The 17,944-nt window shown below is 30.3% G+C and overlaps 4 protein-coding genes across 6 annotated transcripts; 1 reads left to right on the top strand and 3 right to left on the bottom strand.

Annotated features, from left to right (window-relative positions):
• The first annotated feature begins 148 nt into the window (after positions 1–148).
• LOC124928033 (uncharacterized protein At1g66480-like) lies at positions 149–844 on the top strand. Its single transcript, XM_047468558.1, has one exon. The coding sequence runs from the start codon at positions 156–158 to the stop codon at positions 765–767; it is 612 nt and encodes a 203-aa protein (XP_047324514.1). The 5' UTR covers positions 149–155; the 3' UTR covers positions 768–844.
• Positions 845–5,021: 4,177 nt separating this feature from the next.
• LOC124927717 lies at positions 5,022–6,913 on the bottom strand. Its single transcript, XM_047468173.1, has 7 exons — positions 6,681–6,913; positions 6,228–6,479; positions 6,089–6,144; positions 5,930–6,008; positions 5,706–5,844; positions 5,510–5,623; positions 5,022–5,397 (listed from the first exon to the last, which is right to left on the bottom strand). The coding sequence occupies exons 2-7, from the start codon at positions 6,413–6,415 to the stop codon at positions 5,203–5,205; spliced, it is 771 nt and encodes a 256-aa protein (XP_047324129.1). The 5' UTR covers positions 6,416–6,479; positions 6,681–6,913; the 3' UTR covers positions 5,022–5,202.
• A 572-nt stretch (positions 6,914–7,485) lies between these two features.
• Positions 7,486–10,773, bottom strand: LOC124925802. Of its 2 annotated transcripts, XM_047465908.1 has the most exons (4): positions 10,355–10,773; positions 8,881–9,857; positions 8,101–8,780; positions 7,486–8,015 (listed from the first exon to the last, which is right to left on the bottom strand). In XM_047465908.1, exons 2-4 carry the CDS (start codon positions 9,806–9,808, stop codon positions 7,665–7,667), a joined length of 1,959 nt encoding a protein of 652 aa, XP_047321864.1. In that variant the 5' UTR covers positions 9,809–9,857; positions 10,355–10,773; the 3' UTR covers positions 7,486–7,664. The 2 variants fall into 2 exon arrangements, with proteins under 2 accessions (XP_047321864.1, XP_047321863.1); XM_047465907.1 differs by lacking the exon at positions 10,355–10,773 and having other exon boundaries at positions 8,881–10,336.
• A 1,554-nt stretch (positions 10,774–12,327) lies between these two features.
• LOC124926745 (protein ABIL2-like) lies at positions 12,328–14,726 on the bottom strand. 2 transcript variants are annotated; one of them, XM_047467031.1, is made up of 10 exons: positions 14,436–14,726; positions 14,036–14,128; positions 13,849–13,931; positions 13,610–13,760; positions 13,431–13,530; positions 13,266–13,358; positions 13,136–13,181; positions 12,953–13,050; positions 12,738–12,880; positions 12,328–12,659 (listed from the first exon to the last, which is right to left on the bottom strand). In XM_047467031.1, the coding sequence occupies exons 2-10, from the start codon at positions 14,114–14,116 to the stop codon at positions 12,492–12,494; spliced, it is 963 nt and encodes a 320-aa protein (XP_047322987.1). In that variant the 5' UTR covers positions 14,117–14,128; positions 14,436–14,726; the 3' UTR covers positions 12,328–12,491. The 2 variants fall into 2 exon arrangements, with proteins under 2 accessions (XP_047322987.1, XP_047322988.1); XM_047467032.1 differs by lacking the exon at positions 14,436–14,726 and having other exon boundaries at positions 14,036–14,429.
• Positions 14,727–17,944: the final 3,218 nt, after the last annotated feature.

Genomic DNA, 17,944 nt, shown 5'->3' with positions numbered 1-17,944 from the left:
TTGAAACTTTCATCCATTCAACAACTCTCTCTTACTTGACCCTACCAACGGTATCAAACTCCGATCACACCCGATCTCTTCTCCATATATATACGACCAAATCCAATTCATCTTCTTCCTCCTTCACAAATATTAATTAGTTTATTAATATCGAAATGGGCAACAGCTTAATAATTCGTAAGAGAAGTGCCAAGGTTATGAAACTTAACGGCGAGATAACCAAATACAGAACTCCGGTACAAGCCGGAAAAGTACTTAAAGACTATCCAGACAGTTACGTTGTTTTGGATGCTGAATCCGTTAAGAATTTGGGGATTCGTGCCAGACCGTTGGACCCGTGGCAAGAGTTAAAACCCAAGAAGCTTTATTTCCTAGTCGAGTTGCCGCCGGCGACGGTGGCGGCAGAGAACTCGGTTCGGCCGGAAACGAGGAGGGTTCGATCGGTAATTCATATGAGTGCTAAGGATCGGTTAGAGACATTAATGCTTTCGAGAAGATCTTCTTCGGATCTTATGGTGACGCGCCATCATAGAGAAGTGGTGGTGCCGGAGACGACGGAAGGTGGGCCGGCGGCAGCGGGGATGAGGGTGAAGGTGTGGCTACCGAAGGCTGAGGTGGAGAAATTGATGAGGGAAAGTGAAAATGAGGCGGAGGCGGCGGAGAAGATTGCTGGATTGTACATGGAAAATAAGAGAGTTATTAGGGGATCGCCGGAAAAGGTGGTGGTGGACGGCGGGAATTCTAGGCATGTCCGATGGAAGGATTAATTAATTCATGTAAATAAAGAATTTTCTTAACAACGTGTTTTTGAAAATTCTTCTTTTCCCTACACTATATATATACATATATCATGTTTATTTTTTAATTTTTCATCCTGAAGATTTATATATATGTTACAAACTATATCACAGCACCAGTATTTGTCATTCTAAGAATTTTATAAAAAAATAGGACTAATACATTTTTAAATCATATGATGGTACCAAGCTAAACCATTATAAACATTCATGACCGTATTTGGCCTGGTCCTACCCGGTGTCGACCCTGGGGTAAGCCCGGCAAACCCTCGGACTAGGGCAGCCCACTCCCCAAGCAGCCCATTTGTTAAAAATATCAAAATATTTAGATATATTTATTGAAATTTTAAACATACATGTTAGTAGCTCAGTGGTTTAAGTTTTAATGTGGTCATGGGTTCAAATCTAAAAAAAAAACAAATTTTTTTTATCAATTTTGTAAACTAGATTTAGGGCAACAAAAAAAATATATTCAATTTTTTTTACCGAGGCTAAGACAACCCAAACCTCAGGGCCGACTCTGGTCCTACTTAACTATGATTTGTTCTATGTTCAATTTAAGTGGTTAGTAATGGAAATCAAATCCGAGACTATGATTTCTAACCTCAATAGTTTCAAAACAAAATCTAACAAGGTTATTATTAAATTAAAAATTATAATTAAAATTTTAAAAAAAAGTTCTGTTAAAGCACTTATAAGCGCCCACGTGTATAAAATGATTAATGTGCACGGCCCACTCAACTCAACAATAAGAAGAGTTCATATATATATATATATATATATATAATCTTTCAAATCTTAATTTCATTATGAATTAGTAATTAAGTAAAGGGTGGTCTTTTAGTGATCCATTTTGTGTTATATTTAGGCATCAAATGATCCAAGTCGATTTCAAGTTCGGCTCAATTCAATTTTTAAATTTTTATTGACTTATTTAAACTCGAGTTCCAATGAATTTATAAATTTAAGCTTCCTCGAAAAGTTTGAATTAAAATTAAATTTTCAAACTTAAGTTCGAACTCAAGTCAAATTAAGCGTGAGCTAGGAGCTCTTTTCTGATTAAAAGAAAGGAATGGAGACCGTGGAAGGCGACGATGAAAACAGGGTAAGTATGATGATCGAAAAGATGAACAAATGGAGTATGATTTTAAAAAATAGTTATAGACAAAGATGGTTGCAAAAGATTTTTGGAATGAGTTTTGACAAATGCAATACCTTGACTAAATGTGATTGATTTTTTTGTTATAATTATTAATGTGGTAGTGTTATGACAATTTGTTTTTAACTTTGCAAGCTATATAAAATATGAGGTCCAACACTTGGCTTGAATAATTTTTTCTTTTAAATGGTACGTGTATATTAAAATGTTTGAACTCATTGTGTGAGACTAGCGTGATAACCGACTACACCACCTAAATAATTATAAAAATAAAATATATTACTATACATTCAATATTAATAACGATTTCCTCTTTTAGCCTAATGACAATAAGAGGTGAATATTAACCATAAGTTCTTGAGTTTGAGTCCGTAATGCGACAAGTTTGTGCATAATTAAATGATTAAATGTGTTTGCGGATTACATATTTAATCCATTGTCCTATTTCCCCCCAAAAAAATATTAATAACGATCGTCTTCAAACATTACAAAATACAATCTTTTTCAAATTATCACTTTTTTAACTATTTATTTCAATTCGAATTCTAAGCGAAAATTTTAAATTATTTTATTATTGAATTGTTTGGAAATGAGAATGAAAATATAGATATATTAAGATAGAAATATCAAGAGAGTGAATACAAATGTTTATTAAAACCAAACAAATTACATTGTGAAATACACTCCAACCAAAATAGTGTATGAAATACAATTAATTCTAAATCTTTTATGAAATATAGTGATACTCTAAAAAAAAATAAGTGTTAACTATATATTAATTCTTATTTGTTGATAAATACAATATTTTTCATTTATTTATTTATTAAGATTCTCAATATTAGCCTTGTGAATGCTTGAAAATATTTCATGGGTATCTCTAATAAGACTACGTGTGTGTAAAATTGATAAAAATAATAAAAAATAATCAGCATCTTTTCTATGTTAAGTGTTCATACCATTATAAAGAAATAATTTATTTAATCCATAACAAGAAAATATTTTTCAATATTCAACTTTTGTTGATTGAAAAAGAAACCTGCTGCTTTACTTTTAAATATTATTGTTAGGTGCTATACAACTTTTGTTGCTTAAGAAAATCAAAAATTAAAAGTTATAAAATAAAATTGAAATACATCAAATTGAAGGCATGGTTGTGACTTTTAGGCCTTATAAATTAAAAAATAACTAAAAAAATTGTTTTCTAAAAGTATACTTTTTTTCTCACTAATATATATATATATATATATATATATATATATATATATATATATATATATATATATATATATATATATATATATATATATATATATATATATATATATATATATATATATATAAAATTAAAATTAAAATTAAAATGAGGTTATAACAATAATGCTAACTTTTTTAAAGACTTCATTTCAGCTTTTTGTAAATAATTACTTTAATCTCTTTTTGCTTACAACATTAATTCATTGATCTAATTAGTTAGTTTATAATTTAAGGAAGAATTAAACTTGTGATATTTGGTTAAAACCACTCCAACTAACTTATAGATTTTTATATAAATTGATATTCATATTTCATTTGTAGACCAGCAAAAACATTCTTAATTAAGTTACAACTTTTCTTTTGGAAAAAATCAAACCCTTAGCATGTGAACACAAGTTTTTAAATTCTAACATTTTTTTTAAATACCTTTGTTACTCTAGTGGTAAGAGTCGATTTAAAATACCAAAAAGTCACGAGTTCGATTCAATCTAGGAGTACTTTGAGCTTAAGTGTCATTGTGTGGGGTGTAATGCTAGTTTTCTTTTATTTCTCCCCAAAAAATATTGTTTTTTCGATCGAAAAATTGTAGGCGTTGATTTTTCAAAATCTTGTCGATGGTTAAAAGTTTGATTTTGTCGATTTATCAGCTTAACCGTTGAAGAATTAATAAATATATATAATATAATAAATTAAATTAAAGAAAGAAAATTTTAATTGAGAAACATTCTTATAAATAAAATTCTAATAAATTATGTAATAAAATAATTATTTAACTTAAAAGAAGATAAGTTATATTAACTAAATTAAAAATAAGATTAAAAAAGAAAAATTCCTACCCTTAATCATACCCATAAATAAATTAAAATAAGTATATATGTGGTCAATTAAACTATCAGTTTTTTATTATCTAAACGTTTATAATGATTTAGTTCTTCTAATTTTTCGATTTTGTTAACAAAACTAGTTCAAACTATCCAAGTGTGGACATCATGTTATAGATATTTAATATCCCATAATATCTTAATAAAATATAATGATTTTGAATACAAGTGTCAGTCAGTCATGTAAGACATTTGAGTGATTCTTCATTTGGAACAGTGCTGTTAATGAAAGTCTAAAGGCTGACCGGCAAATAATCAAAGTGAGTTGATTTGTGGGTTTTCCGGTCCCACATTCACCGCCACATCTATAATGGAGACCGAATTTCTAAAATGGCTGCTGTTGCATTCTTCATTCAACTACTAGTGATCTATGATGTCTTCTTCATACCCATCTCATCCAATATATATATATATATACAAACAAACAAACAAATATATACCTAGCTGCAAGCCAAAACAAATTAAGGGGAATCTTCTTCATCTTCTTCTTTGGTGTGTGGATGGGTTCGTCTTCATCAGCTGTTATTGTTTTGGTGATTCTAATGGCTTGCATATTGGCTTGTTGCAGCAAAAGAGAACTAGAAGAAGAAGAAGAAATAGTGGTGAGGAAGAAGAATTGGGCTCAGTTGTTTGGTAACAAGTTCATGAGAGGACCTGTTCCTCCTTCAGGGCCATCCCTTTGCCATAACAAGCTCAGACCTTTTCATATTAATGATGATCAAGCTAATTATCCTGATCTTCTTCCTCCTCCTCCTCCCCCTAATGATGATTATATCATATGTCCTTAATTAACAACAAATTTCATTCTTTGATATATTTATGAGTTAGAATCTTGACACATTGTTACTAATTGTGCTAATAACATACAAGTTTCTCTCTGGATGTCTTTTTATACACAAATATATGTATATTCAATAAGTAAGATTCAAATGGCCAAATGATTCACTAGTTACCGAATCACTTGTTTAACAATAATATGATCAATATTCATGAAACATTAGGTCTTTTCTTTTGATCAATTGGTGCATCTAGCTATGGCAATGTCATGAGATTTGCCTACAAAGAATAGGTTACAACAGAATGAGAGCTAGCCACTAACCTTGACACACTATTAGGGCTCAAGAAGCTTGTTACATGTTCCTACTCCAACAGCAGCAGCGAGATGCCAAGCAGCGTGAACAAACGGGGCTTGTGGATATACTTCATCTGCAATGAAAAGTGCACCTCCAAGTAGCGATGACATCTTGTGCACATTATGAGCCACTCTTAGATTTGGATCTTCAACTGCTCGTTTCGCAAATGCTACCTGCACCAAGTTACCAACTTGTATCAATTCTCTTTAATTTTTTTTAGGATATTTTCTATAGAATCATTAAACATGATCATACGATCCATAGTCAATATATATATGTATGTACCTCCATCATTCCAGTATGAACAGCTGAAACCATTAGTGGCTGAACCGGAAGAAACACAGCAGACGCCGCCATTAACAACTTTGGATTCTCAGACCTTAGTGCCATTGACAAACACTGCATGATCACAATTCACCATTAAAAGCCTAACAATATTTCATTACCTTATGTTTATTAATATTGCTCATATGATAGATACCACTGTTGAGGTGGCAATCATAATATAGTCTGCCCATCTCAGATATTTCCTCCATTTTCCTCTCGATGAATGGTACAAACTTGATGCTATTCCTACGCCAATCAATGAGCTCGCATAGAGTCGGCAGTTCAGATTTTTCCTGATTCATCACGGGGAAGAAAGAATCAGACTCGAAGTGAACAATAACTACACACATTAAGAGAAAATGAACCGAGATGCCATACTTTGGTGCTTGGATTCCGAGAGCAACAAAAGGAATTGAAGTGACCACATTTGCAACTGTTTCAGCAAGGTTCTTATCACCTAAAATAAAACAGAATTGAGTCAAAGACACGTTTGTACAGATAAAACCATCTTCAAATTAGTGAAAAAATATTCAGTACCATTACAGTTACAGTGAATTGGCCTCAGGAATGCTGGTCTTTGCTCCCATACCCTCCTGTAAGGTAATTTACAGATATATATATAATTACCAGAGAAGTTTATGATAATTAAAACTATCCTTAATTTGTTTCTACTCACTTGACCATAAGATGTTGGGTAGCTCTAACGGATAAACTTTGAATAGTCGACTGATTAGAATCACCATGTAAGTTGATCTCCTCCAATTGAAAAGGTGAATGAGCTGCTAGATGCACCCCATTCACACCCTCTAGGGTTCTAGCTGAGTTTGATGACCTTTTGAGACTCATAAGTTCTTTGGCAGTCATTGACTTAATGACTGCCTGTCTGTAAGAACTTTTTGTGAATCCAAAGTAGGATGAAACCCTAATACTGAATATGTATAAAATTTCACAATTAGAAACCATTTAAGCTTCATAACATCCATGTACCAATCAATATAAAAAGTAAGTTTGCAATTGATTTACAAAAATTAACATCTAATCTGACATATTATAACATACTGTAAAGGGTCAGCAATAAAATCCAGATTATCTAGTAATTAATATGAATGATCGCCCATGGAAAGATAACCTGGAGGAGTATCATCGATGCATATGCTTAGCTAAGAAGAGAAGCTGCCGGATGGACACAAACAGGCATGAACGTGTGTGTAAATTTGAAGTAGAAAAGGGGTTTAATCCTTTGAAGTGTATTACTTTAGTTACTACAATGAAGTGATGAAGAAGAAGATTTGGAATGAAACAGAGAGAAGCAAGATGATACTTTTTTTTTTTGAGAGAGAGAATATGCCCAATATGTGAACCACGAATCTTCCTCTCTGGAAATTGCTGGTACAAGTAATAGTTGAACTTGTGGGACCTATCTTCTAAACCTTCCTACCAATCGAAACCGACTTTTCTGCCAACCGTCGCTAAAGAACAAACACTTTGGTTGCTTGAAAATAATATTTAATAAAGAACACACTTTCATATAAAATTTGATTTTATTTGTCAAATTTACTAATATATTAACTATAATTATTTTCACTTTAGGTCTATTCGTTTGGTAGAAATTAATTGATTGATATTATAGAGTTTTAAAAGTTAGAAAAAGAGTGAGAATGGGTTGTTTTAGTTTGCAATTTTTTTATATATTTATATTAATGGATAAATTGAAGGTTCATTATTAGGAATAAAATGAGATTTAGATTTTTTTTTTCAAAAATCATAATTTAAGTTTTTCTTATTAAAATTATATAAAATTAGGTTGAGATAATTTTAAATGCAGTTAATTTATTATTTATAAGTCATTTATAAATAAATAAATATTAATATCATTAATTTAATTATTAAATTTCAACCAACTAAATATTTTTTGACTAACTAATTCTGAACAGAGTGTTCATTCTGACTTAGAAACTTACTATATATATATATATAGTAACTAATACAATTGTCTTATCATCATAGTCAAACATTAAAATATTTCTAAGGTTTCTCCTCAACTTGAGGAGGATCAAAATATACATATAGATCATGGTTTAATATCTCTAGCTAGATAGGAATATTTTTTATTTTATTTTAAAGTGAGCCGCATCATCCCATCTCGAGCAAGGGTGCCTTCTAAATCACCGATAACTTGAGAAATCCTAACTTCAATACCCCTTTGAACTTCGAGAAAAAGGCTTCTTAAGTTTTCAGCAAACCTCTTGGCGTCGAAGCCACTAGCACCGACCTCCCATGTATTCTTAACAACAAATTCAGACCCAATCTTCGATTGTATTTCAATCAACCTTTGTCCTGTCGAAACAATGTATCTCTGCAGCTGAAACGTTTCCTCCAACAACTGCTCCAAACTCTTTGTTTCCTCTTTTGTCTTTGTTATGTTCCATTCTCCTTTTCTCATCATGCACATATTTTTCTCATTCTGCATTTCCAAATCAGATACCGTCAATAAACTTATTAAGTTGTGTTCAAACGTAATCTCATTAAAAGATGTTGGAATTACTTACCATACGCTTGCAAAGATCATCAACCTTTGCCTGAAGAGACTCGTAACGATTCACTTGTTTGTTCAATAATGACATAAGGGTGTGAAGTTCAAGCATCCCGGGACATTCTAATTGCTTCCGGGTTAACATTTCTAGCATGTTCATTTGATGCTTTAGTCTCTTGATCTTGTAAGAAACTCCAAGAGCATGAAGATCCATCTTCCATGAACCAGTAACACCCTTTGCATTATAAGTGCTGGGCGAAGAAGATGATGAAGAATTGGAATTGGAATTGTCGGGTTTCACCTCGTGGACAGGATAAAAGCTCTCTGGAGATTGAACGGTTGTAATAGCAACTTCTTTTGTATTTGGGAATTCCAAACACAAACCCAATCCCATCTGTTTCTTAAAGGATCTTAGTAATGATTCTCGATCTAACAAGGAAGCTTCTAGTTTCATATTGTCTTGACGAAGCTGGGATAGATCGTAGTCAAGTCCTTCGATATGGGCATGTAATCTCTTTGATTCTAGATCCATGCTCATTAAACGCCATCGACAGGCTTCGAGTTTCTCGTCTTTAAGTCTCATTTGTTCTGCAAAAGCATCTATTTCTAACTGATGCTGTCGTTCAACCACATCGATGTATTTCTTAGCCTGAGAGCAAACCCATCCTTCAAGTTGCTTAATGTCAGCTGCAAAAACTTCGCAATCCAGATTCGAGAGTGATGGATTAGTCTAGTTAATAGGATTTTAAATTCTTAATAATACACATTAAGGAGAATGGACATTGGATAAACTTACACAGTTCCTCTTTTCCTTCGGGAAAACACACTGGGGAAAACAGTTCAGTCTCTAGCTCGGCTTGCTTCGGTTTGGACTTTGACAGCTTCACTTCATTCAAGAGAAGTTGTTTTTCAGTTGTGTCCAGTTTTGATTTCCTTAGCATAACTGACAAAATGTTGTCCTTTTGTTCTAAATCCTTGCGTATTTTCATCAATTCCATTGAAAGCTTCTGAACCATTAAGATGGATTCCTCTTTTTGCATTGAAACAGAGTCAAGCTCTTGCTTTGAAGCTTTGGCTTGTCTTAAAGCCCGGCCCATCTCTGCCTCAAGCTGTCTCTGATTGGAAACAACCTCAAAGAAAGCCGTTTTGTGTTTCCAAATCTCTGTACAATGATCTTGATCTTTACGGTTGGATGCCTCTCTTAATTCCTCAACCATGGCTTCAGCTGCCTTCAATTTAGCTTCCAATTCAATCCTCTTCTGCTCTTCATCCTTCAACAACTGCAGTTCAGATATAGCTTCACCACTTTTCTTATGAACAACCCTCAATTCGTGCAAGAGATCTCCAATTTTCCTACGAAACTTCTTCTTCTCAGACAACCACCTCTGTTCTCGAGTAGATATTATGCCCATTACCTTCTCGTTAGCCTTCCCGTCTTCTCTTCTTCTCCTCTTCAACTCTTCAATCTCTATTTCTGCATCTTCAAGATTCAACCTTTCTTTTTGAACTCTCCAAACAAGTAAACCCAATAGATAAGTACATCCTTGATGTAGCCTGTCCTTTACTATCGACCATTTGTCATCATCAATTTCAGGATTCATTATGATCCTTAAAGCGAAAAAAGCACAAGAAGCTCCAAATAACATTGCAGATAAGCTATCATTTTTCTCTTCAAAAGCAATCACAGATGATCCCAAACCACTCTTTTCATCATCCATCATCATTCCAATTATGGATTCACTGCTAATCCTAATTCATTATCCAACTCAAAACCTATCAAATACGATGACAGAACTTACAAGAATGAAAGGTTTAAAGGAGGGAGAGAGTCAGAGATCTGGAATTTCAGAGGAATTTCCAACAAAAAGTACAGAAAACATGCAGTAGATGAGAGTTTTGTGTACATTAGCTGACATAACCCATCAGAAAAATGAAAATAAAAGAAGAGCTAAAAAGGCTCATAACAGTAACTTAAGGAAAGATAAATTCATTCCCTGGTTTTCAGAGAAAGGATGACCCACTTGATGCTTTTAGCAAAGTCTATACCGCTGTTATGTATATATATAAGCAAAAGCTAACCATATAAGAGAAGAGAGATGAAATGAATTCTAAACAAAAATGAAGAGTTTTATTCTAAATCGAGCAAGAAAGCCTGTCTTGAGTGGCTACAAATGCATATGGTGGAAACCCACCTAAAGAAAAAAAATCAAGCGCTACTTTTCTTCATTTACATGATTTAAGCAATTAACCCTTTACTGCTTGCTACTTACTCACGAGGACCACGATGATCACTGTCATTTTCACTAATTAAACACAAGAGGGTGACTCTTATGGGGTCACCAAATTATAGATGAGAAATACAGTTCCGCTCCGCCCGATCAAGAAGGTCTTACAAATTCACCGAATCCAGAACTAGGTCTTACGAATTCCGTAATCAATCGTAGCTAGAAGAGAAGAGAAGTACACAAACGATGCATGAGAGAAATGAAAAACGGGTGCTGATTCAATTTCATGGATCCAATTTGATCTCAAACCCATCTTGGATTCGTCAAGTGAACTTGCAACTAAAAGCAATTAGTAGTAATACTAGAAAGGGAAAGGGAGAGTGATCGACGCAACTTTTATGAGTCTCGTGGCGGTCCCAACTTCAAGCTAGCTAGGGTGGGTTTTGAAAGAATTAAGTGTAAAACCCACCAATCGAAACGAGGTATCACTTTCACTTCATATATATCGCCATGATTATGCCACCTAAGAAACTGCTGGATTCATTCACTTAATGGCTATATGTCCGAGGAAAAAAAATATTTTTTTTATTAAAAATTAAAAAAATCAAATGAACTAAATAAAGTTTTTGATTACTAATAAAAGATTGAAATTATAATTGAACTAATTTATCAATTACATTTTTTTTTTTTTAAGATAACTTCATAGATTCAATAACAATGAGCGATAGAAGAAAAGTAAACTGAACAAACGATTCAGATGTGCATCAAAAAATATTGTATTATAGTTAATCATTGTCGTGTGTGCCAAAAAAATGTTGAATCACCAACTCACTTACTTTTACATTATCGAGGGGTGACTAGTACTTGAAACCTTTTGTGGAGTATTTACTGAGATTCATTGAGTGATGCCCGAGTCTGTAGGTAGTTGTTGGGAAGTTTGTATTGATGCGGCTGTTATGTCAGACCTACATATTTGGGTTACCATCCCAATTATTTTTTGATGGACTATCTGGTCAGAGAGAAATCGTCGAACTTTCAATGATCGTAGTCGTCCGATGCGTATCATTCACAATACTATTATTATGATGATTTCTGAGATTCGTTTAGGAAAGTCAGTAGAGTCTGTCGGATAATTAATCGTTTTTCTCGAGAATTTACGAGCTCGATAACTTATTAAGTATCGTTTTTTCTTATTTTTTAAATTTTATTTCATGTTTTGTCGTTGCGTTTAAACGAAATTTTTTCATTTTTAATATACATGAACATTTAAAAGAAATAAAAACCGAACAAACGGAATTTTTTTTATCCAAAACGATGCGAAGCAATGAAATTTATATTTGTCTGAGGGTTGATAAACAATGTTGATAAAAAATATGTCAAATGATAACTAACTATCTATAAATATAGTCAAAATAACCAAAAACTCGTAAAAAAAAGTCATTAGAAGATACACGTAAAAGATTTCAGATGAAAAAAAATGATAAGAAAAAAAAAATTCAGATTCGCATATCTCATCTCTTAAAAAAATAAAAATAAATAAATAAAAATTAATAAAAATAAATAAAATCAAAGGCACACTAATATAATAATAATATAACACAAAATATGAACTAAAAAAAAAAGTAAAAAAAAGGAATTATTAGATTTTATAACAAATAAATCAGATTATAATTAAGTTTATGGATGTAAAAAATATCATAAACTACGAGTCCATGGTCATGACATGGTTTAGGGATGTAAAAAATTTGTTTTTATTTTTTTTTAGGTTTAAAAATATATAATTAATATTCTTATATTAAAATTAACAAATAATATAATTAAAAAAATAAATATTATGTTGATATATATCATTGTCTCATATTCATATCTTGTTATTGCATTCTTTTTAAAATATCTGTATGTTTAGGATTAATCTTCAAGAACATATTCAAGTTCAAATTTATTACAATATAAATTACAGAAATTTCTTTATAATTTAGATTTTGAATAATTGAAACATAATTATAATTTCACTAATATGAAACATAATTATAATATGATATAAAAGACCGAGTTCTCACATTCAATAATCACACATAACACTTTAATTTGATTAGAGGTTACTAACAATCATAAGTTTTATTAGACTCTCCAAAAATTAAACTAGTAATAATAATAATAATTAAATTCCTCTCCAAAATTCCTATGAGTACTCGTCCAGATAAGCATACAACGTGTCATCCTTCTTTGATTTGCGACGGCTAAGCAGAGCTTTGAGTAAACGCTTGCTCTTGCTTGGTATTTGTTCATACGAACCATCCATTTCAGGATTGAGCCTCATCGACACAGATTTTAACGGCTCAGATGGACCCTGCATGCATGGACCACAACAGATCAATCAATGACAATCACAATTCATTTCAACTAACACCTTAAGTAACTAACTAACCCGTGGCTTTCTTGAATTTGGAGTTATAGGTCTACTTGGATTTGGAGTCGTCGGCCTACTTGAATTCGGAGTTGTTGAGCGGCTCGAGAGAGATCCATGACGAAGTAGTGGAAACCGGTATTGTGGTGAAACAGCCCTTTTTTCTGAATTTTAAACCAAAACATGAATATTATTTATTCAAACATATATATAGAGAGTTTGAAATGTTTACAGACCGAGCTCTCTACTTGAAACACTCCCCATGAAAGTAAACATTCCAGGTTGGCGAATAGACCTCGAAGGTGATGGTAATGGTAATGATGATGGCACCATTCTATCATACAACAAAAAATATTGAGTTCAGATCTTTTTCAAAATGCTGCAGCATGAGTTTTTGTTTTTTTGAATTGTATTTGTACCTGACAGAAGAAGGCTGCTGAGTTTCAGCAATTGAAGCTCGAACAGCTTTGAGGACACGAAAAAGGAAACGATTTGAACAAACATCGAACCAATCAGAATTCAGAATAGTAAGTTTTTAATAGCAATTACCATTCCTTAGTTGATGCCAATCGTCTTCATCATCCAAGCTACATCCTTCATACTTTGATTTGAACCTTATACCAACATCAATCCTCTCCCCAACTGCAATCACTCCATATCAGACATAAATCATAATCAAAACAAACAAAAACAGTAGGTTTATTCGAGTTTTACCTGGAAGAATGTAGCGTTTATGGTATTTCGGGGCAGACATTTGAAACGATTGCTGAAAAAGTCCCTCATCATCAATGAACTTCTGGCAATTCTCAACTCTCTATAACACAAACACAGTTGAAGGAGGATCACACTTGTCTTTCTATAAAGTCTTTAAACAGAACTAATTATCGGCATACCTGTTGAATACAAGATATTCGGAGATCTGTTCCTGATAATTCATCAATCTTGTTGTTTAAGATATCGTTAACTCTGAATGTCATGGAACCTAAATGATCAACCGTGCTCACCACAGCTTTGGTTGCATAATCTTTTACTGCGTTTAATACTCTGAAATTTTTCAGAGACAAATTTAGCAAAAACAAAGATCTCCTATTAAACCAACAATTAATGTTAACTAAGGAAGAAAAAAACTTACATCTGTTTTTGGTTATCATTTTTGTATGATGTTTCAAAGTAGTCTGCAGCTGAGTACAGTTGTGCTCTCAAATTCTTCAAGTCCTGTAACAATTGAACCAGTATACAACAATAGGGATGATATGAAAAGAAACTCATGAAAATCAAAATGACACTTAATTATTTGATTTCTACAACCTATAACCTACCTTCAAACTGTCAGAAAAACGAATGCTCTGCCGCATAGAGATTTCATCATAATTTGCTGGTTCCATCATCATCATCATCATAATCAAAGCTATCTGTTCATCCAAAGTTCAGATTGGAAATTAAGATTTAAGACAGACAATTAGATCTTCTTCAAACGCCTTTTTGGCAAGAATATCGGAACTGAAAGGAGAATCATAGAAATCCTAAACGTCCAATGAGCATTGGTACTTCAACAGTTTAAAGCGATAAGAATGCAGGCTCGTTTATCAAGAAAGAGTCATTATGTCTCAATCTTCAACAATACGACTGGAAGAAATATCACGAAAATCAATGTTGCATTAATTTTCATTCCTTAAAAGCACCAAAAGCATATCATTTGAAAACCTTCCATCTTCGAACCTGTTTTTATTCTTCTTTCGTTCTGTTGAGATGATAAAGGTGCGCAGTGGCAGTGGTAACTCTGAAGCAAGATAGATTGCTGCTGGACCACTCGGAATTCGACTTAAATACGCCGATTCGTTTTGCTTGACGGAGAGGGAAGAAGACTGGCACAAATACAAATACTGATCGAGACAGGAAGGAGAAGAAGAAGAAAAGGAGGCCATGATCATTCATCATGAAGAAGGAAAGCACGTCGATATCATTTCCAATTTCGAATCCGAAGCATATGAATAATTGGAGTGTCTCGTCTTTTGAGACTCGCCATTGTAAATTACTCAATCCTTGTTTGGATTGCCTTATATGTCATTTCTTTTTTATTTGTTATATTATACAATCATTTTCATTCCACTAAATTATTTAAATAATCAATCAACATAAGATATAAGATTTTAAATGTAACGCGTGCCCACCACCAGCCACCAGACTAGTCAAAGACATTTGGCATTCACTTTATGAGCTTTTTATTAAAAAAAAAAAATTAAATTGAGAAAAATACATAACCTAACTATAGACTGGTATTAGGAACTCTAAGAACATACATATCCTAAATATTTTTGAAAATTGAGATGATAAAATGACCAATATGAAATTTGATTATTTAGGAAAAATATTTAAGTGGGACATTAATGTGGGGTTATAAAATTCAAAAGGAATAAATAATAAAAATATTTGAAACTGAGATTTTTTTTATTTTATTTTTTTAGAAATAATAGGTAAATCAAATGCTGTTATAGATTTGGTGTTTTACCCTACCTAACCTTCACAAAAATTGGTTAGTTTATAGAATAAATCAAAACTAATGAGGAGAGAGAATAAAAAGTAACATATTTTGTGAAGATGGTGCAGGGTAGAACATCAAACTTGGAACAGCAAATCTGAGATGGGAATTTGGGCAAAGAATAATAGAGGGAATAAAATGGCATAATCTGATTAGCTGAAAAAATCAAATAATTTATCTATCTTATCTCGTTCCATGCTAACCGTACATATAGTGCATGTATCCACTAAGAAAACGCCACATGTACAAAGAAAACAAAATCAACCAATGATAGAAATGATGCTTAACTTTTGTGTATAAGTGTCACTTATTTTTTCATACTTTTTATTTTTTTAACCAATGAGCTAATGTTAAGTCCTTTTTCTATCATTTTTATCCCAAATTCCTTTTTCTTTTTTTTCTTTCTCTTTTTTCTCTTCTCATTTTTTCCACAATAAAATTAGAAATAAATAAATAAATAAATAAAAAATAGGCCTTGTTAAATTATTTTGTAAGATTTATTTATTTGTTTTGTTTATTATAATTCATTTTATGCAAAGTTCTTTTTTTTTTGTGATATTCAGGCAGAGCCAGTTTATTAATTCCATATTCTAGAGTGTGACATAGGTTATTTTATACAAATTCTAATTATTTGTAAAGAAAAATAAAATCTCAAACCAAACAAGCTGCAACTTTATGTTTAATTTAGTCAAAAAGCCTCAATCATTTTAAGAATGTATTGGACCCGTGCCTGATCCAATATCACCAATTGTCGCCGTAGATGGCGGAGAATGGATGATTATTTAAGTTTATGTTCAGGTAACCAATTCCTGTCTTACCCACTTTTTAAACAATTTTTTCCAAATTACCTACATTTTCATTCACTTTCCCAAACTACCTACCTTTCTCTCTCTAAATCATTAATTATTCTTTTAGTTACACATCTTCCACACTAATCCACTCATTACTCTATTTTATAAATATAAATATATATAATTAAATTAATAATACATTTATTAAATAAAATATATTACATTAATATTAAAATAACACATATATATATATATATATATAAATATAACATATAATTAAAATTATAAATTATAAATTAAATAATTTAAATAAATATTATACACTAAAATAAAATATATTACATAAACTTCTAATATTATATATTAAAATAACACATATATTACATAAATATTAAAATAACACACCTATTTTATTTTTACTTAATTTTATAAATATAATATATATAATTAATATTAAACATTATAAATTAAATAATTCAAATAAATATTATAAACTAAAATAAAATATTATATACTAAATAAAATACATTATATAAAATTTTAATATTATATATTAAAATAAATATATTATATTATATAAATATTAAAATAATACATATATTACATAAATATTAAAATAAGACTTATATTTTACAAATGTGTAAAATATTGTAAATATTTTAAAATTTATATAATTTATTTTATTTTAAGATTTTTTAAATTGATTACTTTTATAAATATTTTAAAGTTTAGTTAATTTAATTTCTTTTATTTTAGGTTTATGTTATATATTCTATTTTAGTTTATAATATTTATTTTAATTATTTAATTTAATATATTTAATTTTAATTATATATATTATATTTATAAAATCAAATACTATGTATTATTTTTAATTATATATTATATTTATAAATAAGTAAAAATAATATATATATATATATATATTATTTTAATATTAATGTAATATAATTTATTTAATATATGTATTATTAATTTTAATTATATATATTTATAAAATATAGTAATTAATGGATTAATGTGGAAGATATGTAATTAAAAAGATAATTAATGATTTAGAGAGAGAAATGTGGGTAGTTTGGGAAAGTGAATGAAAAGGTGGGTAGTTTGGGAAAAGTTGTTTAAAAGAAGGATAGAACAGGAATTCTGTTCCATGTTCAGGCCAATCCTAGGATAAGGCAATAGGTTTTTATTTTTTTATATTTAATAATATTATATTATTAATATTATTTTTTCTTCTTTTTTTCTCTTTTAATATTAAATATATATTATAAAAATAATTTTTTTAAAAGTCTCGTATTATAATATATTAATTATTTATATTTTATTTTATTAATTAAAATTAAAAAAAATATTATTTTAGAGGCCCAAAAATTTAAATTTGGATAGAACCCAAAATCTCGATAGTTTTCGGGGCTAATCATGTTTGATTTGTTTGATGTTATACAAATAATTAAATATTTTATCAAATTCCTTATATATTCTTTTGAGTTTATTTTTCATTTTTTATAATTTTATCAGCTCTTATAAATAGTTATCCTATAAACTGAACATATATCTTGCAAATTGAATATATAGTCAGTTTGGATATTTTTTTAAATATCTATCATATTCATCTAATAATTATATTTACTATTTTTTTAAATTTTATGATAATGAATTATATCAAAACAATAAAAAAATGTAATATAATACAATTTCAAACAAATTTGTAATAAAAACATAAAAAACAAGTATAATTAACAGTAATAAATAATAATTATTTAAAAAATATATTTATCAATAAATAAAAAAGAAAAAAATAGTTAAAAAACAAAAGTACACAAAATAATTAATTAAAATTATATGATCCATGTAATAATAAAACATTCAACAACTCGATAACAATTTTTTTTATT

Source organism: Impatiens glandulifera, chromosome 2, assembly GCF_907164915.1.
Source record: "Impatiens glandulifera chromosome 2, dImpGla2.1, whole genome shotgun sequence".
Taxonomy (NCBI): domain Eukaryota; kingdom Viridiplantae; phylum Streptophyta; class Magnoliopsida; order Ericales; family Balsaminaceae; genus Impatiens; species Impatiens glandulifera.
The sequence above is the reverse complement of the archived record's forward strand: the minus strand, read 5'-3'. Positions and strand labels throughout refer to the sequence as shown.

Bases quoted from the DNA above. Each gene is read 5' to 3' on its own strand.
- LOC124928033 (XM_047468558.1), top strand. From the start codon at position 156: ATGGGCAACAGCTTAATAATTCGTAAGAGAAGTGCCAAGGTTATGAAA.
- LOC124927717 (XM_047468173.1), bottom strand. From the start codon at position 6,415: ATGACTGCCAAAGAACTTATGAGTCTCAAAAGGTCATCAAACTCAGCT. The intron at 6,145-6,227 runs GTGAGTAGAAAC...ATTACCTTACAG, and splicing joins ACCCAACATCTTATGGTCAA to GAGGGTATGGGAGCAAAGAC. The intron at 5,845-5,929 runs GTATGGCATCTC...GTGATGAATCAG, and splicing joins CTCGGAATCCAAGCACCAAA to GAAAAATCTGAACTGCCGAC.
- LOC124925802 (XM_047465908.1), bottom strand. From the start codon at position 9,808: ATGATGATGGATGATGAAAAGAGTGGTTTGGGATCATCTGTGATTGCT. The intron at 8,781-8,880 runs GTAAGTTTATCC...TGGATTGCGAAG, and splicing joins CGAAGGAAAAGAGGAACTGT to TTTTTGCAGCTGACATTAAG. The intron at 8,016-8,100 runs GTAAGTAATTCC...TTGGAAATGCAG, and splicing joins ATGATCTTTGCAAGCGTATG to AATGAGAAAAATATGTGCAT.
- LOC124926745 (XM_047467031.1), bottom strand. From the start codon at position 14,116: ATGATGATGATGATGATGGAACCAGCAAATTATGATGAAATCTCTATG. The intron at 13,531-13,609 runs GTATGCCGATAA...TTTGTGTTATAG, and splicing joins GAATATCTTGTATTCAACAG to AGAGTTGAGAATTGCCAGAA. The intron at 13,359-13,430 runs GTAAAACTCGAA...GAGTGATTGCAG, and splicing joins TAAACGCTACATTCTTCCAG to TTGGGGAGAGGATTGATGTT.